Source organism: Prunus mume, linkage group LG6, assembly GCF_029339155.1.
Source record: "Prunus mume cultivar Tortuosa linkage group LG6, ASM2933915v1, whole genome shotgun sequence".
Taxonomy (NCBI): Eukaryota; Viridiplantae; Streptophyta; class Magnoliopsida; order Rosales; family Rosaceae; genus Prunus; species Prunus mume.
The window spans coordinates 12,234,955-12,257,222 of NC_142703.1; the positions used below are offsets into that span (position 1 = coordinate 12,234,955).

Genomic DNA, 22,268 nt, shown 5'->3' on the forward strand with positions numbered 1-22,268 from the left:
GGCAATTTCTTCAATTTCGAATAGCCATCAAATATGAGAAATTTAAGAGTGCTTAAATTGTAGATGACGTTCGGGACAACCTCAAGCTTCTTACACTCATGGAGATCTAATTCTTGAAGCCTAATTAGGTTTCCAATCGATGAGGGTAGCTCCTTAATTGATGTACATGATAAAATAAGAAGCTTCAGATGTTCCATAAGCTCCAAGACTTCTGGGAAGTACTGAAATTTAGAGCAAAAACTGAGATTAAGTCTCTCAAGAGATTTCAACTTGCAAATGTTTGTTGGCAGACTCACAAGGCTTTTGCAAGAGGACAGATTAATTTCAGTGAGATCAAAGAGGCACTCGATTGATGAGGGCAATACTTTTATTGCTGTCTCACTCAAATCTAGCACTCTTGTATATCTGGGAAGAGTCTTGATATTTATGCATTGCCCAAGTCCAAGATAAGTAAGGTTGTCAAGATCTTGAAAGTACGAAGGAATTTCAACCAAACTTAAACTGATCACTCAATTTTTGGACTCCGAGAGAGATTTGGAACTTCAGTTAGAGATGAAAGGAGCAACAAAGACTGATCACTTTTAAGTTGATAAGATTCTGTAACAAATTAAATTTATAGCTTGCAGATTATTACTTTCTATGCCACATGTCATACAAGAACTAAAATAATCATATATACCTGGACTTCAGTCCAAAGTTACGCCCCAACTTGCATGTTTTTGCTGCTGATTCAGCATCTGATGCTTCCTTTCTTGATTCTGTTACAGATAACTGATGCTGTTGTTGCAGCTTATATCTTGAATGCTACTCTTGTTGTTCCCAAGCTGGACCAGAAATCATTTTGGAAGGATTCCAGGTCAGTTTCAACATATCACAGTTAAAATACTACTGTCAAGGTCAATGTAAGCAAAACAGTCAGTGGATTAATATTGTTATTCGGGTATTTGGTGCAGCAACTTTGATGTAGACTGGTTTATATCATCTCTATCAAAAGATGTTGAAATCATTGAACAGCTTCCAACAAAGGGAGGAAAACCAATGAGTCCATATAGCATGCGTGTCCCAAGGAAGTGCAATGCAAAATGCTACCAGAATCGTTTAGTGCCTGTTCTTAATAAAAAGTATGTAAGTGTCTTTCAGGAGAACCTACCACATTTTTGTAAAGAATTCGTTAATTATGATATGCTGGTGCATTTAACCGCGGAAGAAAAACTTCTGGTGCTTGAATGAGTGCCTTTTCAGGTTATGTAGAATTTACAGTTGTTTGTTATGCTTTCTAATATGCAGGCTGTTCAGCTCACAAAGTTTGATTACAGGCTTTCAAATAAGTTGGATTCAAATTTACAAAAGCTTAGGTGTAGAGCAAATTATCATGCCTTGAAGTTTACTGACCTTATTAATGAAATGGGGAAAACGTTGGTTGAAAGAATGAGGATGAAAAGCAAGCATTTCATTGCTCTGCATTTGAGGTAAATTGCAAAAAAAAATTTGGCTGCTTGAGTATTTTTTTTTTCCTATTGTACATACTAATATACTGTGAACAAGTTATGCCTTTGACAGAATACTTGCTTGTGCAGATAATTTCTTTGTAGAGTTAATGTGTGTTTTATCTTGAAAAATGATTGAATTTTGTTTTCATTAGCATGCTATATGTATGGGTGGGTTGTACAGCACACAAACCTCTATTTAGGTTGTTTTGATAGGTGGAATAGGTTCTGTGCTAGAGTTTTCCAAATTCTTTTGGACTCCATAGGAAAAAGTTTCTGATATTGGTAGACCATGTTATAGGTTTGAGCCTGATATGCTGGCATTTTCTGGATGTGATTTTGGTGGAGGAGAAAAAGAAAGGAAAGAACTTGGGAAAATTCGGAAAAGGTGGAAAACTTTACATGTAAGGCTTCACTGATGTCTTGAATGATGTCATTCAATAGTGACCTGTTTTATATAATTTGTATCTCTGCATTATAACTACATTTGATATTTGGGGTTTTTTTTTTTTTTTTTTTTTGGTGAGGACCTTTCCTATTGAAAGGGGCGATAGCATATTAAACTCACACACACAACACGGATCTGGGACTCGAATCCAGGGACCTTACCTGAATGAGTAAATACTCCAAACCACTACACTAGTGGGTCCTTTGCGATATTTGGGGTTATATTGCATGCAGGCAAGCAACCCTGATGTTGAGGGAAATTGTGATCCTCCTAACATAATTTCACCACCATTAATTAATTAATGAGGTTTTATTATTTTAGGTTCGACCCATTCGAGACGCAAGTCTCTTAATTACAATCCCTTGTTTACAAGGGAAAAACCCTTTGATTCCATCATAAAGAAACAGAACGTGTGTGTGTGGTTTTGCAGCTGCTCCCAAGTCCAACATCAGGATGCCTACGTATCCCTCACGGGAATCAAGTCACTCGTAGTTCAAAGATTCACAATGAATAGATGACTCATTGCAAAAGGAGGAATTTGAATGAATTTGATTGAGGAGTGTTTGAGTGAATTTAGCTGAATAAACCAGGGATTCAATATGGAATTGTGTTTGGGATGGTTGCATCTAGATTGAATTTCTAGATTGCCTACGTACCCTTTCAAAGGGATCAAACCAACGTAGTTCAGAAATGATTTGTGTAAAGGTTGGTATTTGATTTGTGGGAATTTGGTTGATGTAATCAGTGATTCGAATTTGGTTGCGGTTGCGTCTATTGAGAAGTTAGACTGCCTACGTACCCTTGATGGGATCAAACTAGCGTAGTTCTAAAATTTGGAAATTAATGGGTAAGTGTGGCCCAATAATTTAGAATTTGTGTCTTTGAAATGATTTGAAGATTTTCATAGGTAAATGACATATGGGGAAAAATAGAAATTAATGGGTAAGTGTGGCCCAATAATTAAGAATTTGTGTTTGAAAGATTTGAAATTAATCTCAACGAAATTTGCATGGGTAGATGATCCATGGGAGAAATTGGAAATTAATGGGTGAGTATAGCCAACTAATTAAGAATTTGTATTGGGGTTTTCATGGGTAGATGACCCATGGGAAAAAATTTGGAATGGTTTTGTACTATTTTTATTGTCAATGTCAAAGAAAACTAATGAGCAATTTTGGTAAACCCATTAATTTAATTTGATCATTAATACTGCATTTGTATCCAAGCATGATTTTGGGGACTTGAAAGACTTCATGAGTCTTGGTCCAAGTAGGACTTGCACAGTGACATTTGAGGATGAATCTTGGAGCAAACCATTAGTCGTTTTCAACTGGACTTGTAAGCAAAGCATGAGGCACCTCTGTTTTGCCTTGAGCTTTTATGCTTCCGGTGTCACTGACTTGGTTACTGTTTCCTCGGTTATCAAATTTGGCTTCCATGCCGCTTGAGTCGTTCTGTCTGGCTAAGTGCCAACTTTTTGGATTGCAGGAGAAAGTGAGTAGCCATGATTTGTGCCTTTCTAAATTCCATCATTTTCCCATAGCAAAAATAATGTGGTCTCTCTTGAAATAAAAGGATGGCAGATATTTTTTCATATGGGAACACAAAGCATGATGAGAGGCTCTAAACAATGCCATGTTACTCTTTAGGCATAGGAAGACAAATGTGCTAATAATTTGTCATTACCCATAATGGCCCACCAGCGAAATTGGTAATGCATGGCTTGGCTTCATATCACAATGCACAATAAGTATTGCATCACGTTCAGCTTCTGTAAAATATTCAAAGAATTTTGAGAGTACAACCGCTTATCAAGGCTCCCATTTTGCATCTCCACGGGCTTCTATTTTCTTCCGTTTACTTTCAGCAAAACATAGTAAACCAAAGGCCTTGCTTTTCTCCAGCTGGTCCCCTCACAGCTTGGTGCCATTAACAAGCGTCTTTTAATTTTATCAAGACACCCAAGGATAAAAATCCTTCTCCCAGTGAAGCATGGATAAGCCATATTATTTCTTGTTGGATTTGAAGACAAGAAGCACGAGAAGAGCCTTTTTTGAGTAGAATTAGTCCACAAGAATTTCTTTTAAAAAGGCATATGTGCACCACAACTTGAGAGCACCAGCAATTAAAATGAGAGCGCTTGATATTTTGTTGTTATTCCAGACCAGTTCGAACAGGCTGCCTGCGCTTGATATTTTGTTGTTATTCCAGACCAGTTCGTAACCCACACTCATAATCTTCATTTTCTTCTATTTTCTTCTTTTGTTTATCTCCATGACTCTGACTTTTTGTCTTCTCTTTTGTATGTACAGATTAAAGAAGTGCTTTGCTGTAGGCCACATTGAGAGTTTTAAGAGCAGTTTGTCTTCTTGCTTCATAAAGACAAATCCAGATTGAGTACTTTCTTTGTCTTCTTGCATATTGAAAGCTTTTTCTTTACCTATTCCTTCAGTCAAAGCTGATTATGAATTTTTATTCAAGATAGGGAGGGGCTGTGCGACACAGCCCTTTTTTATTATTATTTCTATTAGGGAGTTACAATAGTATTTCAGTTACATTAGTTAATCCTATTGATGATAGGAAATGGTCAGTTGTCAGTTACGTTGTTATTAAGTCATAACTCCATATTTATGTTTATGATAATAGCTTGTTGTAACTGTAGATTATTTTCTACATACTTTATATATATTGTATAACGATCATATGAATAATATAAGGGAAAATCAGTTTCTACATGGTATCAGAGCTAATGGCTAATGCCAATTAGCGATCCTTCATTTGCCAACATTGAGAGTCGTTGGCTCTCCTTACCCGAAAGGGTGTTTGCTTATGTATAGTTCTCCATCTTCTCCTCCCTTCTATAATCAGTAATTGTTTTTCTTTCTCTCTACCTCTGCCATTTCCTTTTATTTTTCAACGCTCCCTGTCAAGGTCTCTACTCATTGATGAGCCTTTATCTTTCACTCTCTCCGTGTCTAGCTCTCTGTTGAAGATTGAGCCATTTCTCCATCTTATGCTCTCCATTGAAGATTGAGCCTTCTACCCCTTGTCAGTTGTCATCGCTCACCAAGCCTTATCCTAGCCGGCCTTTGTCTCTGTCCTATTGTGCTTCACTACGTTAGTCCCTTTGCACAACCATTGTCTATCCCTCATGTGCTCTATCCTCTCTCTCTCTCTCTCTCTCTCTCTCTCTCTCTCTCTCTCTCAGGATCTCATTCCTTTTTTTTTCCTCTATCAAAACTCCCTCTTGAACTCTCTCTCTTTCTCTGGTTATATCAAGACTCCCTTTCTTTCTCTTTAGTGTCATAAGCCCCCCATTTTTCCAATATCTATCTACACGCATGCTTCTCCTTCATTCCCTTAAGCTTCATCTCTCTCTCCTGCCCAAACACTCGTGCTCCTCAACTTTATGCTTTCCTTCCTTTATTTTGTTCTTTATTTTTTTTTTATTAGAAGTCCGTATCTTCTTTATAAAAAAATAAAAAAAATAAAAAAAATCAAGAAAAATAAAACTTCCTTTCACTTCCTTCTCTCTGTTTTCCCTCGAAGACCACACCTTTCTATTGTTGGTTTCTCTCTTTCTCTTGACATCTCTGTCCACTTCTTTGTCTCCCTCACACCGTCTCTCTCGCTGAGCTATCTCTCTTCCCTCCGCGAGCCTTGTCAATGCTAGCCTAGCCTTATCCTAGTATATGCAATCGTGGTTTCTCTCTCCCATGTATTTCTGCTGGTTTCTCTTTCCTCCCTGAGCCTCGTGAACACTCGCCGAGCCTTCTCTACCCTGCTACGCTACCGGTGTTTCCTTTGCACAACCCATGTTTCTTCCTTTGTGTTGCCTACTTGGCATCAGCCACTCAAGCCCTATCATTGTGTTGCTGCCTTGGTATCGGCCTCTCACGCTCTATCACTGTGTTGCTTATCATGTGATACATTTTCTTTTTTTTCCACTTCCTCTCTTCTTATGGGTGTAACTTTTATTTATTTATTTTGGGCAACTTTTATTTTTCTACATGGCTACTTTTTTTTTTTTTTTTTTTTTCTCACTTACTGCATGCTCTTTATCCTACCTAAAGGGTGATTCCTAGGTAGAGTTATGTTTCTTAGGTGCCTAAAGTTGTTTCCTAGGTCCATTTAACTTCTATGTTAGCTCGTCATTTTATTCCTTCCTTCCATGGGCTCGTGCGCTCCTTCACTTCCTGCCTTTCAATGGGCATTATGTTTACTTTGTTTCTCTCATGCCATTGTTGCAACTCTGGAGATTGGAGTTCTTCTTTTTGGTTCCCCTTACTGGACTACTACAACCGACTGATGTCGCCATCTCCATTACTATGTAGTTTCTTCATTCAAATCTTGCTATACTGTGTGCCCTCGATTTGCAGGGGAGTATTAGGGAGTTACAATAGTATTTCAGTTACATTAGTTAATCCTACTGATGATAGGAAATGGTCAGTTGTCAGTTACGTTGTTATTAGGTCATAACTCCATATTTATGTTTATGATAATGGCTTGTTGTAACTGTAGATTATTCTCTACAGACTTTATATATATATATATATATATATATTGTATAATGATCATATGAATAATATAAGGGAAAATCAGTTTCTACAATTTCATTACCGTTTCTTTTTATTTTTGCCACGTTGCCCCCCTTATTTTGTCTCTTTGAAAACAAAACACAAGCAGCAAACCCGCCATGTTTTTTTGTTTGAGTTTTCATTGATCTCTTTTGCATGTGCAGCAACAGCAAAACGAGACCTTCTTAAATTGAGTGCTTTTGGAGACTTTGCTTCCAACAGACCAACAGACCTCCATAGACTTTGGGTTGGTGCTTTTCTCAGTCTGCTGAATCATAACTCTTCTTCCTTTTTTTCAATTGATATATTTTCTTATCTGTTGTCCACTTCATGACGAATGTCACCGAACAAAACTTTGGCTTTTATGGTACAACAATAAGAGGAACCTAGAGAACTCTAGGATTTCCTCTACGTCTTTTCAAGAGAGTTGTGCACCAGTTTCGATTTTTTTGATGGTTTACCCAACATGGCAAACTATCCTCACGGATTGCTGGAAAATTGGAGGTCGAACATATCTTGAAAGCATTTAGTCGGAGCTGCCTGTTGGAATAGATTATCCCTTGATATATGATGATTGAAATCATCATAGGAGACAATCCTTCCTGTTGATTATGGACTGGACGACAATGGAAACCTGGCTGGAATTATTTGAGCGGAGCCAAACTTCAGAGAGATTCTTAACTTTGTTTATGATGATTGAAATCATCGTAGCCAAGAATCTGTTGGTGGTGGGCTGGAAACATCGATGGAATCATTTGAGCGGAGCCAAGCTTCGGAGTATAAAAATAGGTGTGGGGTTTTATCACAAAAGGCCTTGGTGTTATTAGTAGTAGAACCATTCATTATATTTTGTATTTTATTTAGTCAAGTTTCCGATGTGGGACTCATATTCTTCAACACGGAGAGATTCTTAACTTTGTATATGATGATTTCAATCATCATAGCCAAGAATCTGTTGGTGGTGGACTGAAAACATTGATGGAATCATTTGAGCGGAGCCAAGCTTCGGAGAGATTCTTAACCTTGTTTATGATGATTTCAATCATCATAGCCAAGAATCTGTTAGTGGTGGACTGAAAACATCGATGGAATCGTTTGATCGGAGCCAAGCCTTGGAGAGATTCTTAACTTTGTTTATGATGATTTCAATCATCATAGCCAAGAATCTCTGTGGATTGATCAAATAAACTAGCTGCAGATCGTGTCCTCGGAAATACTTGAGCAGAGATGTCCCTTTGAGAGATTCCTGGCCCTTTTTATGATGATAGAAATCATCATAGCCAGGGACCCTTGCGTTGAACGAAACCTGAAATCTTCAGCAAAAAACCAGAAAATTGTGCCATGAAACTAAGATTTTTTTAACCTTGAAATGGCTCTTCCGTTTCTGAAGTGTGCTTGCTAATTTTTCCTTCATGTGGCTGTTCTCTTCTTTGCCTTCTGTTTTCCTTTCGGTGGCTGTTCTCTTCTCTGCCTCCTTTTTTTTCTTTTTCTCCGGCTATTCTCCTCTCTCCGTTCTTCTTTTCTTTCCTATGCGCCGTTCCCTTCTCTGCCCCCTTTTTCTTCTTTTTCTGGTGGCTGTTCTCTTGTCCCTTTTATAGGCCCTTAATTTTGAGGAGTTTGAGATTAAATGAATAACCACTCCTTGGCTTCAGTGTTTGACACAAACACTTTAATTGAAATATCCCGTAGGTAGAGAACTGTAATTCCATTTGAACACGTGACCCATAGCTGGAAGATTGTTGTTATCTCATTTTATAGGAATTTCCATGTGTGCAGCCATATTCTCTTATTTAATGAAAATTATCATTTTATTGGAATATGTAAAGTAATTAACTGCTGTTGGAAACTCCTCTTCTTCTTATAGCTGCTGGAAACTCTTCATCTTCCAACAGTTGTATTGTCTTGGTACTGTAAAAGCCTTTATTAATTCTAAACGTCTGTAAAAGGCTTGCCTATATATGCAGCCTGTTGTACTGATATCTTTATGATGAGCAAGAATCTCAAACTCCTCATTAAACTTGTGTTGTTCTGTTTTCTTCTTTTTCTCTGATTTCTACATGGTATCAGAGCAGGACCTTTGAAAATCCTGTCTCTTTGTCTTCTCAATGGGTGATTCTTCTGGGAGAGCTTCTGTTTTTTCTGGCGAATCTGATGGGAATCCCAATCTTCGCCTTTGTTCGGTTCTTCTAAATGGATTTAACTATATTCCTTGGTCAAGAGCTGTTAGTTTGGCTCTTGGAGGAAGATCGAAACTTGGCTTCATCAATGGAAATATTCCTGCACCTGCTGTTGATGATCCAAAATATGAGGATTGGTTCTGCAAGGATCAACTTGTCATGTCTTGGTTGCTCAACTCTATGGAGCCTCAAGTTGCTGAGATTTTCAGTTTTTTTATTCTGCGCAACATCTTTGGACTGCTGTCAAAGAAATGTATGGAAATCAAAATAATGCAGCCAGGATTTTTCAACTAAAGAAGGATATTGCTGGGGTATATCAAGATGGAAAACCTTTTATTGAACATCTGGGAAAGCTTAAAGGCATGTGGAATGAGCTAGATCTTTACCGACCACATACTATTGATTCAGCCACCCTTCTGAAAAGGGCTTAAGAGGATAAAATTTTCCAACTCTTGGCAAGTTTGGATCCAGATTATGAAGACTTACGCAGTCACATTTTGATGAGTGCTGAAATGCCTTCTTTCAATACTGTTTGTACTACTATTCAATGAGAAGAGGTAAGGAAGAAAGTCATGAATGTAGAAACCAAATCAGGCGTTGGAAGTTCTGAATCTAAAGCTTTTGTAGCTGGTGCTAAAAAACAAGCAAGCAAAAATTTCGAAGGAAAAAAAGGCAACCTAGAGTGTAGTCATTGCGAACGAAAAGGTCACACCAAGGATAGGTGTTGGATTCTCCACCCTCATTTGAAACCAAAATTTGGAAAGGAAGGCAAGGGAGAACAAAACCACAGTGCCAATCAAGTTTCTGCTGCTGATGATTTTGAAAAATTCACTACCAACCCTTCAGCTTTTCTTGGTGAGTTTGCTACATATCTCCACCAAAAAAATGAGAATCCCAATCGTAAAATTGATGCAAGTGTCTCTAATAATGCTGGAGCAAATCTAGCCTCAAACTCTGCTGCTCTTTTTGGACAGTTTGCTAATTTTCTTCAACAATATGGAAAGCCCTCTACTTCTGATGTCTCAGGTATTGTCAAAGCCTTCGTGACTGCACTTATTTCTAGCACAATGTCAAATGTTTGGGTTATAGATTCGGGAGCCACCGATCACATGACGAATAAAAAACAGTATCTTTGTGATTTTAAGAATTTCACTAAGGCTCACTCTGTCTCTGTAGCTAATGGTACTGATGTCTCAGTTTTGGGCCAAGGGAAGGTTAAATTTCTTGGTACAGATGTTGAGTCTACTGCCTTATATGTGCCATCGTTCCCTTTTCAGATTATTGTCGTAGGAAGACTGACAAATTCCTTAAACTGTGATGCCATTTTTTCTCCTTTTAATGTGATTTTTCAGGATCGAATTACCAAGAAGAAGATTGGTGAAGGTGTTTACTCAAATGGATTGTATCTTCTTCATCATTTTCCTAACAACTCAAGAGGGCTCCAAGTCAATTCTCTCTCAAATCGTGTTTTGTGGCATCAACGTCTGGGACATCCCTCTGAATCTGTTTTGTCAAGCTTATTTCCAGCACTAGATAAGGCATCCCAAGATTGTGAGATTTGTCATTTTTCAAAGCAGACACGTCTGCCATTTAGTCATTCATTGTCAAAAACAACCAGACCTTTTGAGATTGTTCACTCAGATGTATGGGGGCCAGCACCCTTAGAATCTTTTGATGGCTTTAAATATTTTGTTATCTTTGTCGATGATTTCTCTCGGGCTACTTGGTTATATTTATTGAAATCAAAGAGTGAGGTTGCTTCTATCTTCAAAGAGTTCCATCGACTTATAATGAATCAATTTTCAGCCCAGCTTAAAGTTTTGAGATCTGACAACGGTACTGAATTTATGAATAGTACCCTTTCACAATACTTAAGTTCTTATGGTGTAATTCATCAGACAAGTTGCGTTGGCACACCCCAACAAAATGGGGTGGCAGAGAGAAAAAATCGTGATCTCCTTGAAAAAACATGATCGCTCATGCTGCAAATGAATGTTCCTAAGAAGTTTTGGTCTCAGGGAGTTCTTACGGCAGCCTATGTGATCAATAGGCTTCCAAGTAGAGTTCTTAACTACAAATCTCCCCTTGAAGTTCTCAAAGGAAGGAAAATTGATCTTTCCCACCTTCGTATCTTTGGCTGTGTTTGTTTTGTTCATATTCAAGGATTACATCGAGATAAATTTGACTCCAGGGCAGCTAAGTGTGTTTTTATGGGTTATTCTTCAACACAAAAAGGGTATAAATGCTATGATTCAAGAACTCGAAAGATCATTATATCTCGTGATGTTGTGTTTGATGAAACATGTTCCTTCTTTGATAAATCCTATGGAAATAATAGTCAGGGGGAGAGCTTTCTTGATCAAGTGCCTTTGCCAATTGTAGAAACCATTGATGATCATAGTCCTACAAGTGTTCCTTGTTCTCGAGATATAACTTCCAGCAGCGAAGGAACACCTTTCAACAACGAAGGTACTCCTTCCAACAGTGTTCAAACAGAGCTTATTTCTACTCTTCCTTCTCTAGTTGCACCACGAAGAAATCCAAGTCGAGCGCGGAATCCCCCACCAAAATTCAAGGACTATGTCAGTTGTGCCACTCGATATCCAGTTGAAAGGTATATTACCTACGCTAATGTGTCTCGATCCCATGCTGCCTTTCTAAGCAAAATTTCAAACTCTTGTGAACCCAGCTCTTTTCAAGAGGCAAAAATCCAATTGATTTGGCAAAAAGCAATGAGAGAAGAACTTAAAGCTCTTGATGAGAATCAAACCTGGAGTATTGTTAAGTTGCCTAAAGGGAAGAAAGTGGTTGGTTGCAGATGGGTTTATAAGACCAAGTTTAACAGCGATGGATCCATTGAGAGACACAAGGCAAGGCTGGTGGCTAAGGGGTTTACTCAAACTTTTGGAGTAGACTACAAGGAAACTTTTGCTCCTATAGCAAAGATGAACACAGTAAGAGTTCTCTTATCTGTTGCTGTCAATAATGATTGGCCTTTATTTCAAATGGATGTGAAGAATGCCTTTTTGCATGGAGAATTAGAGGAGGAAGTTTACATGAGCTTGCCGCCTGGTCATCCTCAAGAAAAACAAGAAGGAATGGTTTGTAAATTGCACAAGGCTATCTACGGACTTAAGCAATCTCCACGGGCTTGGTATGCCAAATTAAGTTCAGTTCTTGAAAGTATAAATTTCACAAGAAGTAATGCAGATTCCTCTTTGTTTGTTAAAGATGGGCCTGCTGGAAGATTGGGGGTACTTATATATGTTGATGATCTCATTATTGCGGGCAGCAATATGAGAGAGATTCATAAACTCAAGTCTTTTCTTCACAAGAAGTTTGCTATTAAGGATTTAGGGTCCTTAAAATACTTTTTGGGTATTGAAATTGCCTCCTCAAGCAAAGGTTTATTTCTTAATCAACGCAAGTATGTGTTGGATCTTCTTCAAGAAACAGGTATGTTAGAAACTAAACCAGTCATTACCCCAATTGACTGCAAGACCAAACTTGGTCTCGATGGAGATTTGTTAGCAGATGCTAGTTATTATCAAAGGCTGGTTGGGAGGCTTATTTATCTTACTATTACTCGTCCTGACATCTCTCACGCAGTAAGCTTAGTAAGCCAATTCATGCATTCTCCACGATCAACTCACCTGCAAGCAGTCAAACGAATTCTTCGTTACTTAAAGGGTTCCATTGGTCGTGGTATTTTGATGAGGAAAAATGGAACCAATCAAATTATAGGGTACTCAGATGCTGATTGGGCAGGGTGTCAAATTGATCGGAAATCCACCACAGGATATTGTACCTTCGTTGGAGGAAATTTGGTCACATGGAAGAGTAAGAAACAAAGTGTCGTTGCTCGTTCAAGTGCTGAAGCCGAATACAGAGCCATGGCTGCTGTCTCTTGCGAATTAATTTGGCTCCAGGGACTTCTCAATGATTTAGGCTTTAAAGACCCACATCCCATGACTCTCTTTTGTGATAATCAGGCTGCCATTCACCTTGCTTCCAATCCAGTGTTTCATGAACGAACCAAGCATATTGAAGTTGATTGTCATTTTGTCCGAGAGAAGATTCAGTCTAATATAATTCGCACATCATACATCCGCAGTAATGAGCAACTGGCAGATATCTTCACCAAAGGACTTCCTTTAGCTCAATTTGAAAACCTTTTGTTCAAGCTTGGCTCAATCAATATTCTCGCCTCCGCTTGAGGGGGAGTATTGGAATATGTAAAGTAATTAACTGCTGTTGGAAACTCCTCTTCTTCTTATAGCTGCTGGAAACTCTTCATCTTCCAACAGTTGTATTGTCTTGGTACTGTAAAAGCCTTTATTAATTCTAAACGTCTGTAAAAGGCTTGCCTATATATGCAGCCTGTTGTACTGATATCTTTATGATGAGCAAGAATCTCAAACTCCTCATTAAACTTGTGTTGTTCTGTTTTCTTCTTTTTCTCTGATTTCTACACATTTAAACACCTGACAAGGTACGAAAACATGGCAGATGCCCGCTAACTACAGAGGAAGTTGGCCTCATGCTTAGAGCACTGGGTTTTGGAAGTGATATTCACTTGTATGTGGCATCGGGTGAAGTATACGGAGGTGAAGAGACGTTGGCACCACTGAAGAAACTTTTCCCGTACTTCCACTCAAAAGAGACTATAGCAAGTAAAGAGGAGTTGACACCATTTTCATCCTTCTCTTCTCGAATGGCAGCACTTGACTTTATTGTTTGTGATGGAAGTGATGTTTTCATCACCAACAACAATGGCAATATGGCTAGAATGTTAGCTGGTCGAAGGTATTAAAACTTGAGTTCAAGGATACATTTCTGTCTTCTGGTGGAAGGGTTTGATTTGATCATGTTTTGGTTTATAACTAGTTTGTTTACTGATGCAGGAGATACTTTGGTCATAAACCAACCATCCATCCAAATGCTAAGAAACTGTCTCTGTTGTTCATGAATCGTAATAACATGACGTTTGGGGTCAAAAGAATGTTTATATGATCCTTGCTCTTCTTTTGTATCATATATATTTTTTTGAATTTTTTAAGTACGTGTTCTATGATAGGCATTGAACCCAACGATGGCCCTGCTTTCTTCATCTCCCTCCAAAATTTTAATCTTTTGCAATTGCTTTATGGTGACGTTGATAGGAAAACGTATTTCATTTAAGAAATGCAAACTGAAGAAAGGTGCCAATTTCCCTTTTATGATTATGAATGAAGCCATTCCAACTTGAAGCAGAAATACAATTGCTGCAAAATTTAATACTGTTGACTTTTAACAATTTAATACTTGAATTCAATGAAGAAAATTACATGGCTTACATGGGGCATGACCGTGAGAAACTAAACTCAAAAGCATCCTCAGACAAAAAGCTTGGCGATGGAAAGGACGAAGGGTTAAAACAAGAAAGACATCCCCAAGCCTAACAAAAACTCAAAAGCATCCTCAGCCACAAGTCTTGCTAACAGCTCACATAAAATGAAATTTTGAATTTAGGGATATCAGCTTGATCTACAAAGCCCTCTGCTTTATCATCTCAGCATCTTTGCCATACAACAGACATATCCCACACTTTTCCGCCTCCACCTCCACCATCCAACCCGAATAGGTGTCCATGTCGTAGCCAAAAACACCCCTTATGAAGAAGTCAACATTGACCTCAGTAACAAGTTTGTAAAACGCAGTGGGGCTTTGAGCTCCCTCTACAACTTCTTCAAGGACATTACTATACCACCACACAAACACCTCATCACAAGAAAATGACTCGCTTGTAAAGGCATACGGAAAACACAAATTATGGTTGACTTCACGGCTTTCACCATTACTAGTTTTGAAGTTGTACTTGCATTCAATCTGCATATCCAGTAGAGTATAGCCTTTTTGGTTTGAAATAACAAGAGATATTGCGAAACCCAAGAAATCTGTGCTAAACCAATCACAAGGAAGCTCAATCTTTATTGAACATCCCTCAGTTTTATGGCTGAACCATTTTGGAATTTCATAGCCCCGACAACGAATGGCAACCCAAGATCTCTTGCATAAAGGTTCCTGTACCATGGACATCATAGTTATTAAACTCGTGAAAAACAAAGAGCAACTTCTTCAACAGAAGTGAGTTACAGAGAGAGAGAGAGAGAGAGAGAGAGAGAGAGAGACCTCATCTGAATCATATGATGCTTCTTCAATTCTGTCTTCTTTAAACTTTGACGAGAGAGAGACCTCATCTGAATCATATGATGCTTCTTCAATTCTGTCTTCTTTAAACTTTGACGATGCAGTTGCCATTCGCATAATTCTGAGCTGTGCATCAGCCATTATGTTGCTTCGTGCGTTCTCATCCAACTCTGGGCAATTAGAAAATTTATGTTTCTCATGAAGCCCTCGAGAAAATTTATATTTTTCCCAACCTTGTGCGAGTGCAGTGCTTGAACTTGACACTGTCTTCAGTGACGTGCAATATTTTGCTTCAAGATGTTGAAGCAATGGGGGGAGCTCTGGTAAAGATTCAAGGCTCTCGCAAAAGTTGAGGAACATGTGAGACAGCTGAGCAGCTTGTTTGATGCTTACAGGTAAGCTCTTAATTTCGGTCCCGCTCAAATTTAACACTTGTAATGAGGTTAAGCAAAAGAGCTCATCGGGGACAACCTCAAGGTTCTTGCAGTTGTGGAGATCTAATTCTCGAAGCGCAACTAGATTTCTAATTGATGGGGGTAGCTCTTTAACCGCTGTACCTGATAAATTTAGAAACTCCAGATGTTTCATAGGCTCTAAGATTTCTGGGAAGTACAATTTGGAGCACCCACTGAGATCAATACTCTCCAGACATTTCTTGCTCGTTAGCAATTCTTTCATATGTTTCCTTTGAAGCCCTCGAGAAAAATTACGTTCTTCCCGAGCAATTGTCTTTAGTGATAAGGGGAGCTCTGGTAAAGATTCAAGGCTCTTACAATTGTTGAGGGATAGGAGAGACAGCTGAGCAGCTTGTTTGATGCTTGCAGGTAAGCTCTTAATTTCGGTCCCCTTCAAATCTAACACTTGTAATGAGGTTAAGCAAAAGAGCTCATCGGGGACAACCTCAAGGTTCTTGCAGTATTTGAGTTTTAATTCTCGAAGCGCAACTAGATTTCTAATTGATGGGGGCAGCTCTTTAACCGCTGTACGTGATAAATTTAGAAACTCCAGATGTTCCATAACCTCCGAGATTTCTGGGAAGTTTTGAAAGTTAGAACAATTATTGAGATCAAGGCTCTTCAGAGATTTCAACTTCCAAATGTTCGTTGGGAGACTCACAAGACTTTTGCAACTATGCAGTTCAATTGCAGTGAGACCAATGACAGACTCTATTGATGCATTCCTCAATTCTTTTATTGTTGAACTACTCAACTCTAGCTCTGTTGTATCCCTGGGAAGCTCCCAAAACTCGCAAAGAGATTCGCAGCCTCTTAGACTAAGAGAGGGTTTCAGCTTACAACTGTTTCTTGGAAGACTCTTAAGGTGTTCACAATATCTAATATCCAAGTGAGATATTTTTTCATGAGACCAAACTGATGAAGGCAATTCCTCTATTGCTGTCCCATGTAAATTTAAGAATTCAAGATTGCATGGCATCTCGGGAAGATTTTTGAGATTTGTGCACATCCCAAGGTCAAGATAAGTAAGCTTGCGAAGACGTTGAAAATACGAAGGAATTTCAACCAAACTTCCACAGCTACTCAGATCTATATGTTCAATTTTTAGACTCTGAGAGAGATCTGGGACTTCAGTTATATGTCTGCAGTCACTAAGATTGATCCATTTCAAGTTCACAGGACTCTGTAACAAATTAAACAAGAATTAATAACTTATTAGCTTGTAGATTATTACTTTTTAGGTCACATGTTATACAAGAACTAAAATAAGCATATATAATATACCTCGTCTTCATTCCAAAGTTGCCCCTCTACTTCGCTGTACGACATTTCAAGCACAACAAGATTTTGAGCAGAAAATTCTGATGGCAAAGATTTCAAAGGATATTTGTACCTGCAAAGATATCTAAGAGAATTGGGAAGATCTAGATCACCAATTATTGAAGTTAAGAGGCGCTCAAGAGAATCGACACGTAGCCATCTCAGTTGATGCATCTTTTCGAAGTTTGCATATACCATATCAAGCCAATCAATGGATATGGCTTGAACATGTCCATCGCTCTGACAATCAAGACAACAATATAAATGTAAAATATAATATACAAAAAAGGTTTAATCAAAATTACATTTGTATGAATAATCTGACTTTTTTTTATTGAAAATGTGAATAATTAAACTACCTGATTATTTGTCAATAATTGATTGACATCCTTTGCCATGAATAACCTACTGCCTTGTTCTTGAGCAATTGCCTTACCCATTTCTTGCACCAAATCATGCATCTCTATCAATGCCTTGTTATGGGAATATGAAATTGATATGAGAGACCTATCAATAAGATCATTGATTCCCGCTTCCCCATGGAAATCGCGACTATCTAATAATAGTTTTACATAATTCCTCTCACAGTCTTTATGAAAACATGCTATATCAAGAAATATCTCCTTCTCATGTTTTCCTAATCCATCGTAACTTATTCTCAACACTTGATTGATTTCTTCGTCTGGAAATTCTTTCACTTTTTTCCATTGATCTTCCCACTCTTGTTTGCTCTTGCAACGACGGAATGAGGACCCCATAACTTTAAGAGCTAATGGAATGCCCTTAATATAATCTACCACCTCTCTTGACAACTCAGTGTAATCTGTTGTTGGAGACTTTTTTCCAAAAGCATGCGAATGAAAGAGCCTAAGAGCGTCATCAGAATCTAATCCCTCAACATCGTATATCTTTTCACAGTCAACTTTTAGCTCAAGTAGGCCTTTATCTCTAGCAGTTATAATGATTCGACTTCCTTGGCAAAACCGATCATGATCACCAACAAGATCTTCTAGTTGTTTTCGAGCATTCACATCATCAAGAACAATGAGCGCCTTTGTACGCCTGAGCCTATCTTGAATAAGAGGTGGTATAGACGGAGTGTTGATATTTACATCTTTATCCTTTAATAATTCACGAACAAGTGTATTTCGCAAGTCATTTAGTCCATCCGTTTTTTCTGATTTCTCCCTGACATTTGCAAGAAAACAACAAACTTCAAATTTAGAGGAGTGCCTGTGAAATACAGCATCAGCAAGGGTGGTCTTGCCAATACCACCCATGCCCCAAATACCTACACAGCAAACACCTGGTGAATCCAAGCATAATAACGACTCAATTTCCTCAATTTTCCTTTGAATTCCAACCAGGCCCTTTAAATCACTTGACGATTCGCGATTCAATTTTGTCCAAATATCGTCCACAACTTTCTTAACTAAAGCAGACTCAGACCTGGCATATATGATCACGGACAAACAGACAGTTAGTTAGTATGTCTGCGAAATGAAATAGTGACAAGAAGAAATCAAAATATAAGTTACAGAATTAGTTACTCTGTTTTTTCTGAATCATCAAACCCAGATAGATTGGCTGCTTTTGTCAAAGCATCCCTCCACTTGTGCACCTTGTCGATATTGTCCTTGAAGCGTTTTTCATGTTGACGAAATGCAAGCGCATAATTCCCTTTTTGTTTTCGTACATCTGATGGACTGATGTCGTAAAAAATGGGTACAACCAATTGGCCTTTTTTTTCTTTGCAGTCTAGAATATGCACAAGTTCATCCAGACACCAAGTGGAAGAAGAATATTCTTTTGAGAAAATGATTACCGAAATCGTAGATCTCTCGATTGCTTCGATGAGGGCAGGCGCAATTTCATCTCCTCTCACAAGCCTGTAATCTATGTAGGTTTCGATTTTCCGCCTACATAAAGCATCATAAAGATGGCTGGTAAAAGTAAGGCGGGTGTCCTCACCTCTGAAGCTAATAAACACATCATACTTTACTTGAAGAGGGGGAATATCAGTATCAACAGCAGCAACAGAAGAAGTGGAGTCCATATCTGTTTCTCTGAATGCACCTGGAGCTAAAATTAAAGCAATCTGATACTTGAGATGAAAACTTGAAGAAGAAAGATAATCTGGTATTGTAGATTATGGACCTGAGGGCTTAATTAAATTAAGCAGTTTAGAAAGAAAGAGAATAGAAAGCAGTTGCTTTACAAAACAATTGCTACAAAACGATCCAGGAAAAAGACAAGTGAAATCATTAATACACTGAAGAAAGGAAAGGGCACATGGGACCAAGAACTTTCGTGCATTCAAACCAAGTAATATACAAAGAGGAATGCTATTCACAATACTTGCTAGACACGTGTACCCGCTCTCATCCTTTCTTTTTTTTAAATTATTTGTTCTCTTTCTTCTCTCCGTTGCCTCCCTCTCTCTCTTATTCTATTATTGTTTTCTCTTTCTTGTTTGTTTTGCCTGCAGGTCTTGGCCTCTCTCTTCAAGGCCATCTCCAATCCATTAGGCTAAATTCAAAAAATTCCAAATTATTGCTCAAAATTTCTCATAATCCAAGAAAATGGAAGGGCTAAAATTTGAGAAAACTCAAAATTGGGGTCAAATAGCTGTCCAGTTATTACCTAGACCTAAAAAATAAAAATTAGTGGAGCCCACATGCTGTGTCAGTAGCCCATGTGCAAGCTTTCATCACTAGGGCCTGCCAACAGCCCATGTGTTGGTTATTGAAGATGCTGCCTTGCCAAGTATTGGCTTGTAGTGATGTTATTTGTTTATTTGTTTATGTTTTTTATATTCTAATATTAATTTAAGGGATATTCATTGAAATGTCACCTGAATTTATACCTTAGTTTGATTTATCACCGAAAAAAATTAAGTGAATCACCTGAATTTTTCAAAATCCATGATTTGTCACCTCATTTTAACATCATCCAATTTTCCAACTATTTTCAAGGGTATTTTAGTCTTTTTATTTTCAAGAGTATTTTAAAAATGGAAAAATCATTATAAAAAAATTATGAAAAGACCCTTGAAAATTATAAAAATTATATATCTTTTCACATTTAATCCCCAACCATTTTTACATTTAAGATGTATTTTTTTAATAATAATTTTTTCCATTTTTAAAATATCCTTGAAAATGAAAAGACTAAAATACCCTTGAAAATAGATGGAAAATCAGATGATGTTAAACTCAGGTGACAAATCATGGATTTTGAAAAATTCAGGTGACATTTCACTTAAATTATTTTTTCAAGTGACAAATTGAAACTAATGTATAAGTTCAGGTGACATTTCAACAAATATCCCTTAATTTAAATCAACGATATATATATATATATATATTAAATTTATGCTATTTTAACGGTAAAAAAGATCCAACGACTAAAATTTAAATCCAACGATCAAATAATATTTTAACTTAATCTAAATCAGATCCAACCCCAAAACTCACCCAAAACTCTATAAATACTCACTCATTTCTCAAATAATCTACCAAAAATATTTAGGGGTGGGCACGGTTCGGTTTGGACCGGTTTTTGTCTCTAATTAGAATCGATCTGGTACTATTCATCAGGTTTGGTTTGGTTCAGTTTTAATTAAAAAAAATTCAAAAACTATCCATTTCGGGTTGAACCGATTTGATCCGATTTCAATCGATTGGTTTTGAACCGGATTATTGAAATTATTTTTTTAATACAATTTTCAACTGAAATTTTATTTTTTTGACTTGAAAATTAATAAATTATTCAATTTCATATAAAAATAAATATTAAAGCTAGAAGAGATAGATGTTTTAAAATTGAACTTGAATAAATATTAGTTATGAGATTAAAAATATAGCATTGAATATAAATAAATATTGAAATTATATATATTTTAATTTGACCGGTTTGGTTCGGCCCAGTCAGGTTTTTTAAGACAGAGAACGAACCAAAACCAGTCCGGTTCGGTTTTGACCGGTTTTGACTTTTTGGTCAACTAGGTTTTTTTCGGTGTGGTTCGGCTCGGCTTTCCGGTTTGCCGGTTTGAATGCCCACCTCTAAAAATATTATATTTGTGGAATTTCAATTTTTTTAAATTAAATTATTCAAAAAATTAAATTATGAAGTTATTTAAGAAGATTACATGAAGAAAAGTTAAGGGAAAACCCCAATTAGTAGAAAATATACAAAATTAGTCATAATCTTTGTATTGAAGTTGCTTTCTGTTGTAGTTGCAGCTTCAACATCATTTAGTCAAAGTCAACATATCATATATGATCATCAATAAAGACAACTATTTTATTTTTATTTTTTTAATAATTTGGCGCACTCGATTTGATTTGCTTAAAAACTATATTCAACACAAGTTGAAGTTTCATCTGTAATGCAGATGAAGACCTAATTTGTAGGCACCACAATTAAAATAATTCGTTCACATGGGTACACTAATTAACAAGATTTGGACGAAAATAATTTAAAAATATCCACTTGCTTGACATTAAGGCCAATATATGCTAATTTTCTAATAAATTGAATCAAGGGAATAAGATGCTATGAACTTCAATATTTTGTCTTCACTCTCAATTTTTTAAAAGCATTCGTAATGGGTTTCTTAAATTATATTCTTAGATAAATTTTGTGAATAAATTAGAAAAATACAACTTTAACAATTCACCTTATACAATAGAGAGACTTCTAGGAGCTCTTAAATCTGAAAAGAGAAAACGAACTCTTAGTGGCTCCTTATAATTTAATGCTACTTTGTTTTATGCATATTTTAAATTTTTAATTATTTATTTATAAAAATAAATTAATAAATTTATAATATTTATAACTCTCTAAAATAATAATGATCATTATGTCTAAGGTATAAGTTTGCTAAGCTGGATAATTTGTCATAGGATTTGTTTGGGAATACTCGATTTGTTTAGAAGCATTTTTTAAAAAGCGCAATAAAGTACGTGAGACGTGGCAAAGATCCTAGTCCAATTTAGAGAATGACACATCAATTCATCAACGTGATCAACTGCCACTGGAGCATGAACCAGCTCCTGCTCTTGCGTCACCACCACTAGTCTCTATGCATGCACACACTCGATCACCACTAGTCTCTATGCATGCACACACTGGAGCATGAACCAGCTACTTCTTCAGGCTCTACTTTCTCTTTCATTTACTCCAATTTCTGTCTCCACTTCTTCTTTTTCTATTTTTTGGCCTTTTTGTAACCACTTAATGATATTTACTTATGTAGACTAGCTCTTGTTGGCTTTGCAAACTAAGCTTGAGTTGAAATAGTCCCACATTGAAAAACGAGTTCCTTTGAACTCCTTAGAGCATCTTCAATGAAAGAGGCAAATGAGTAGGCAAACCTCATTTACCTGGTTATATCAGCATTTTCATGCTCTAAGGGAATGGGTAGGCAAAATATACATACTCTCTCAAATAAGTTAAAATTGCCTACTTCAAATCAAAGTGAAGAGGTATATTGGGCACCACTTACTTTTTATAATGAAATATCATCTCCATTCTCTCACCTATTTTCTATAAATATAATAGTGAATATAAAAGATAAAAATAAATAATATAATAATAGTTTGCAGACTTCT

The 22,268-nt window shown here is 37.1% G+C and overlaps 1 protein-coding gene across 5 annotated transcripts in view; it reads right to left on the minus strand.

Annotated features, from left to right (window-relative positions):
• Positions 1–18,917, minus strand: part of LOC103334782 (TMV resistance protein N-like) — a 36,489-nt gene extending 17,572 nt beyond the window's left edge. Inside the window, exons 1-5 of one of the 5 annotated variants that reach the window (XM_089054807.1) lie at positions 18,204–18,914; positions 17,013–18,102; positions 16,618–16,893; positions 14,924–16,516; positions 13,977–14,752 (exon numbers count right to left, since the gene is read on the minus strand). In XM_089054807.1, coding sequence (XP_088910933.1) covers positions 14,216–14,752; positions 14,924–16,516; positions 16,618–16,893; positions 17,013–18,102; positions 18,204–18,709 — 4,002 coding nt within the window. In that variant the 5' untranslated portion in view covers positions 18,710–18,914 and the 3' untranslated portion in view covers positions 13,977–14,215. Of the gene's footprint in view, positions 1–13,976; positions 14,753–14,785; positions 16,517–16,617; positions 16,894–17,012; positions 18,103–18,203 lie in introns of those variants that run through there. The other 4 variants (XM_089054805.1, XM_089054809.1, XM_089054806.1 and 1 more) reach the window with 4 other exon arrangements.
• Positions 18,918–22,268: the final 3,351 nt, after the last annotated feature.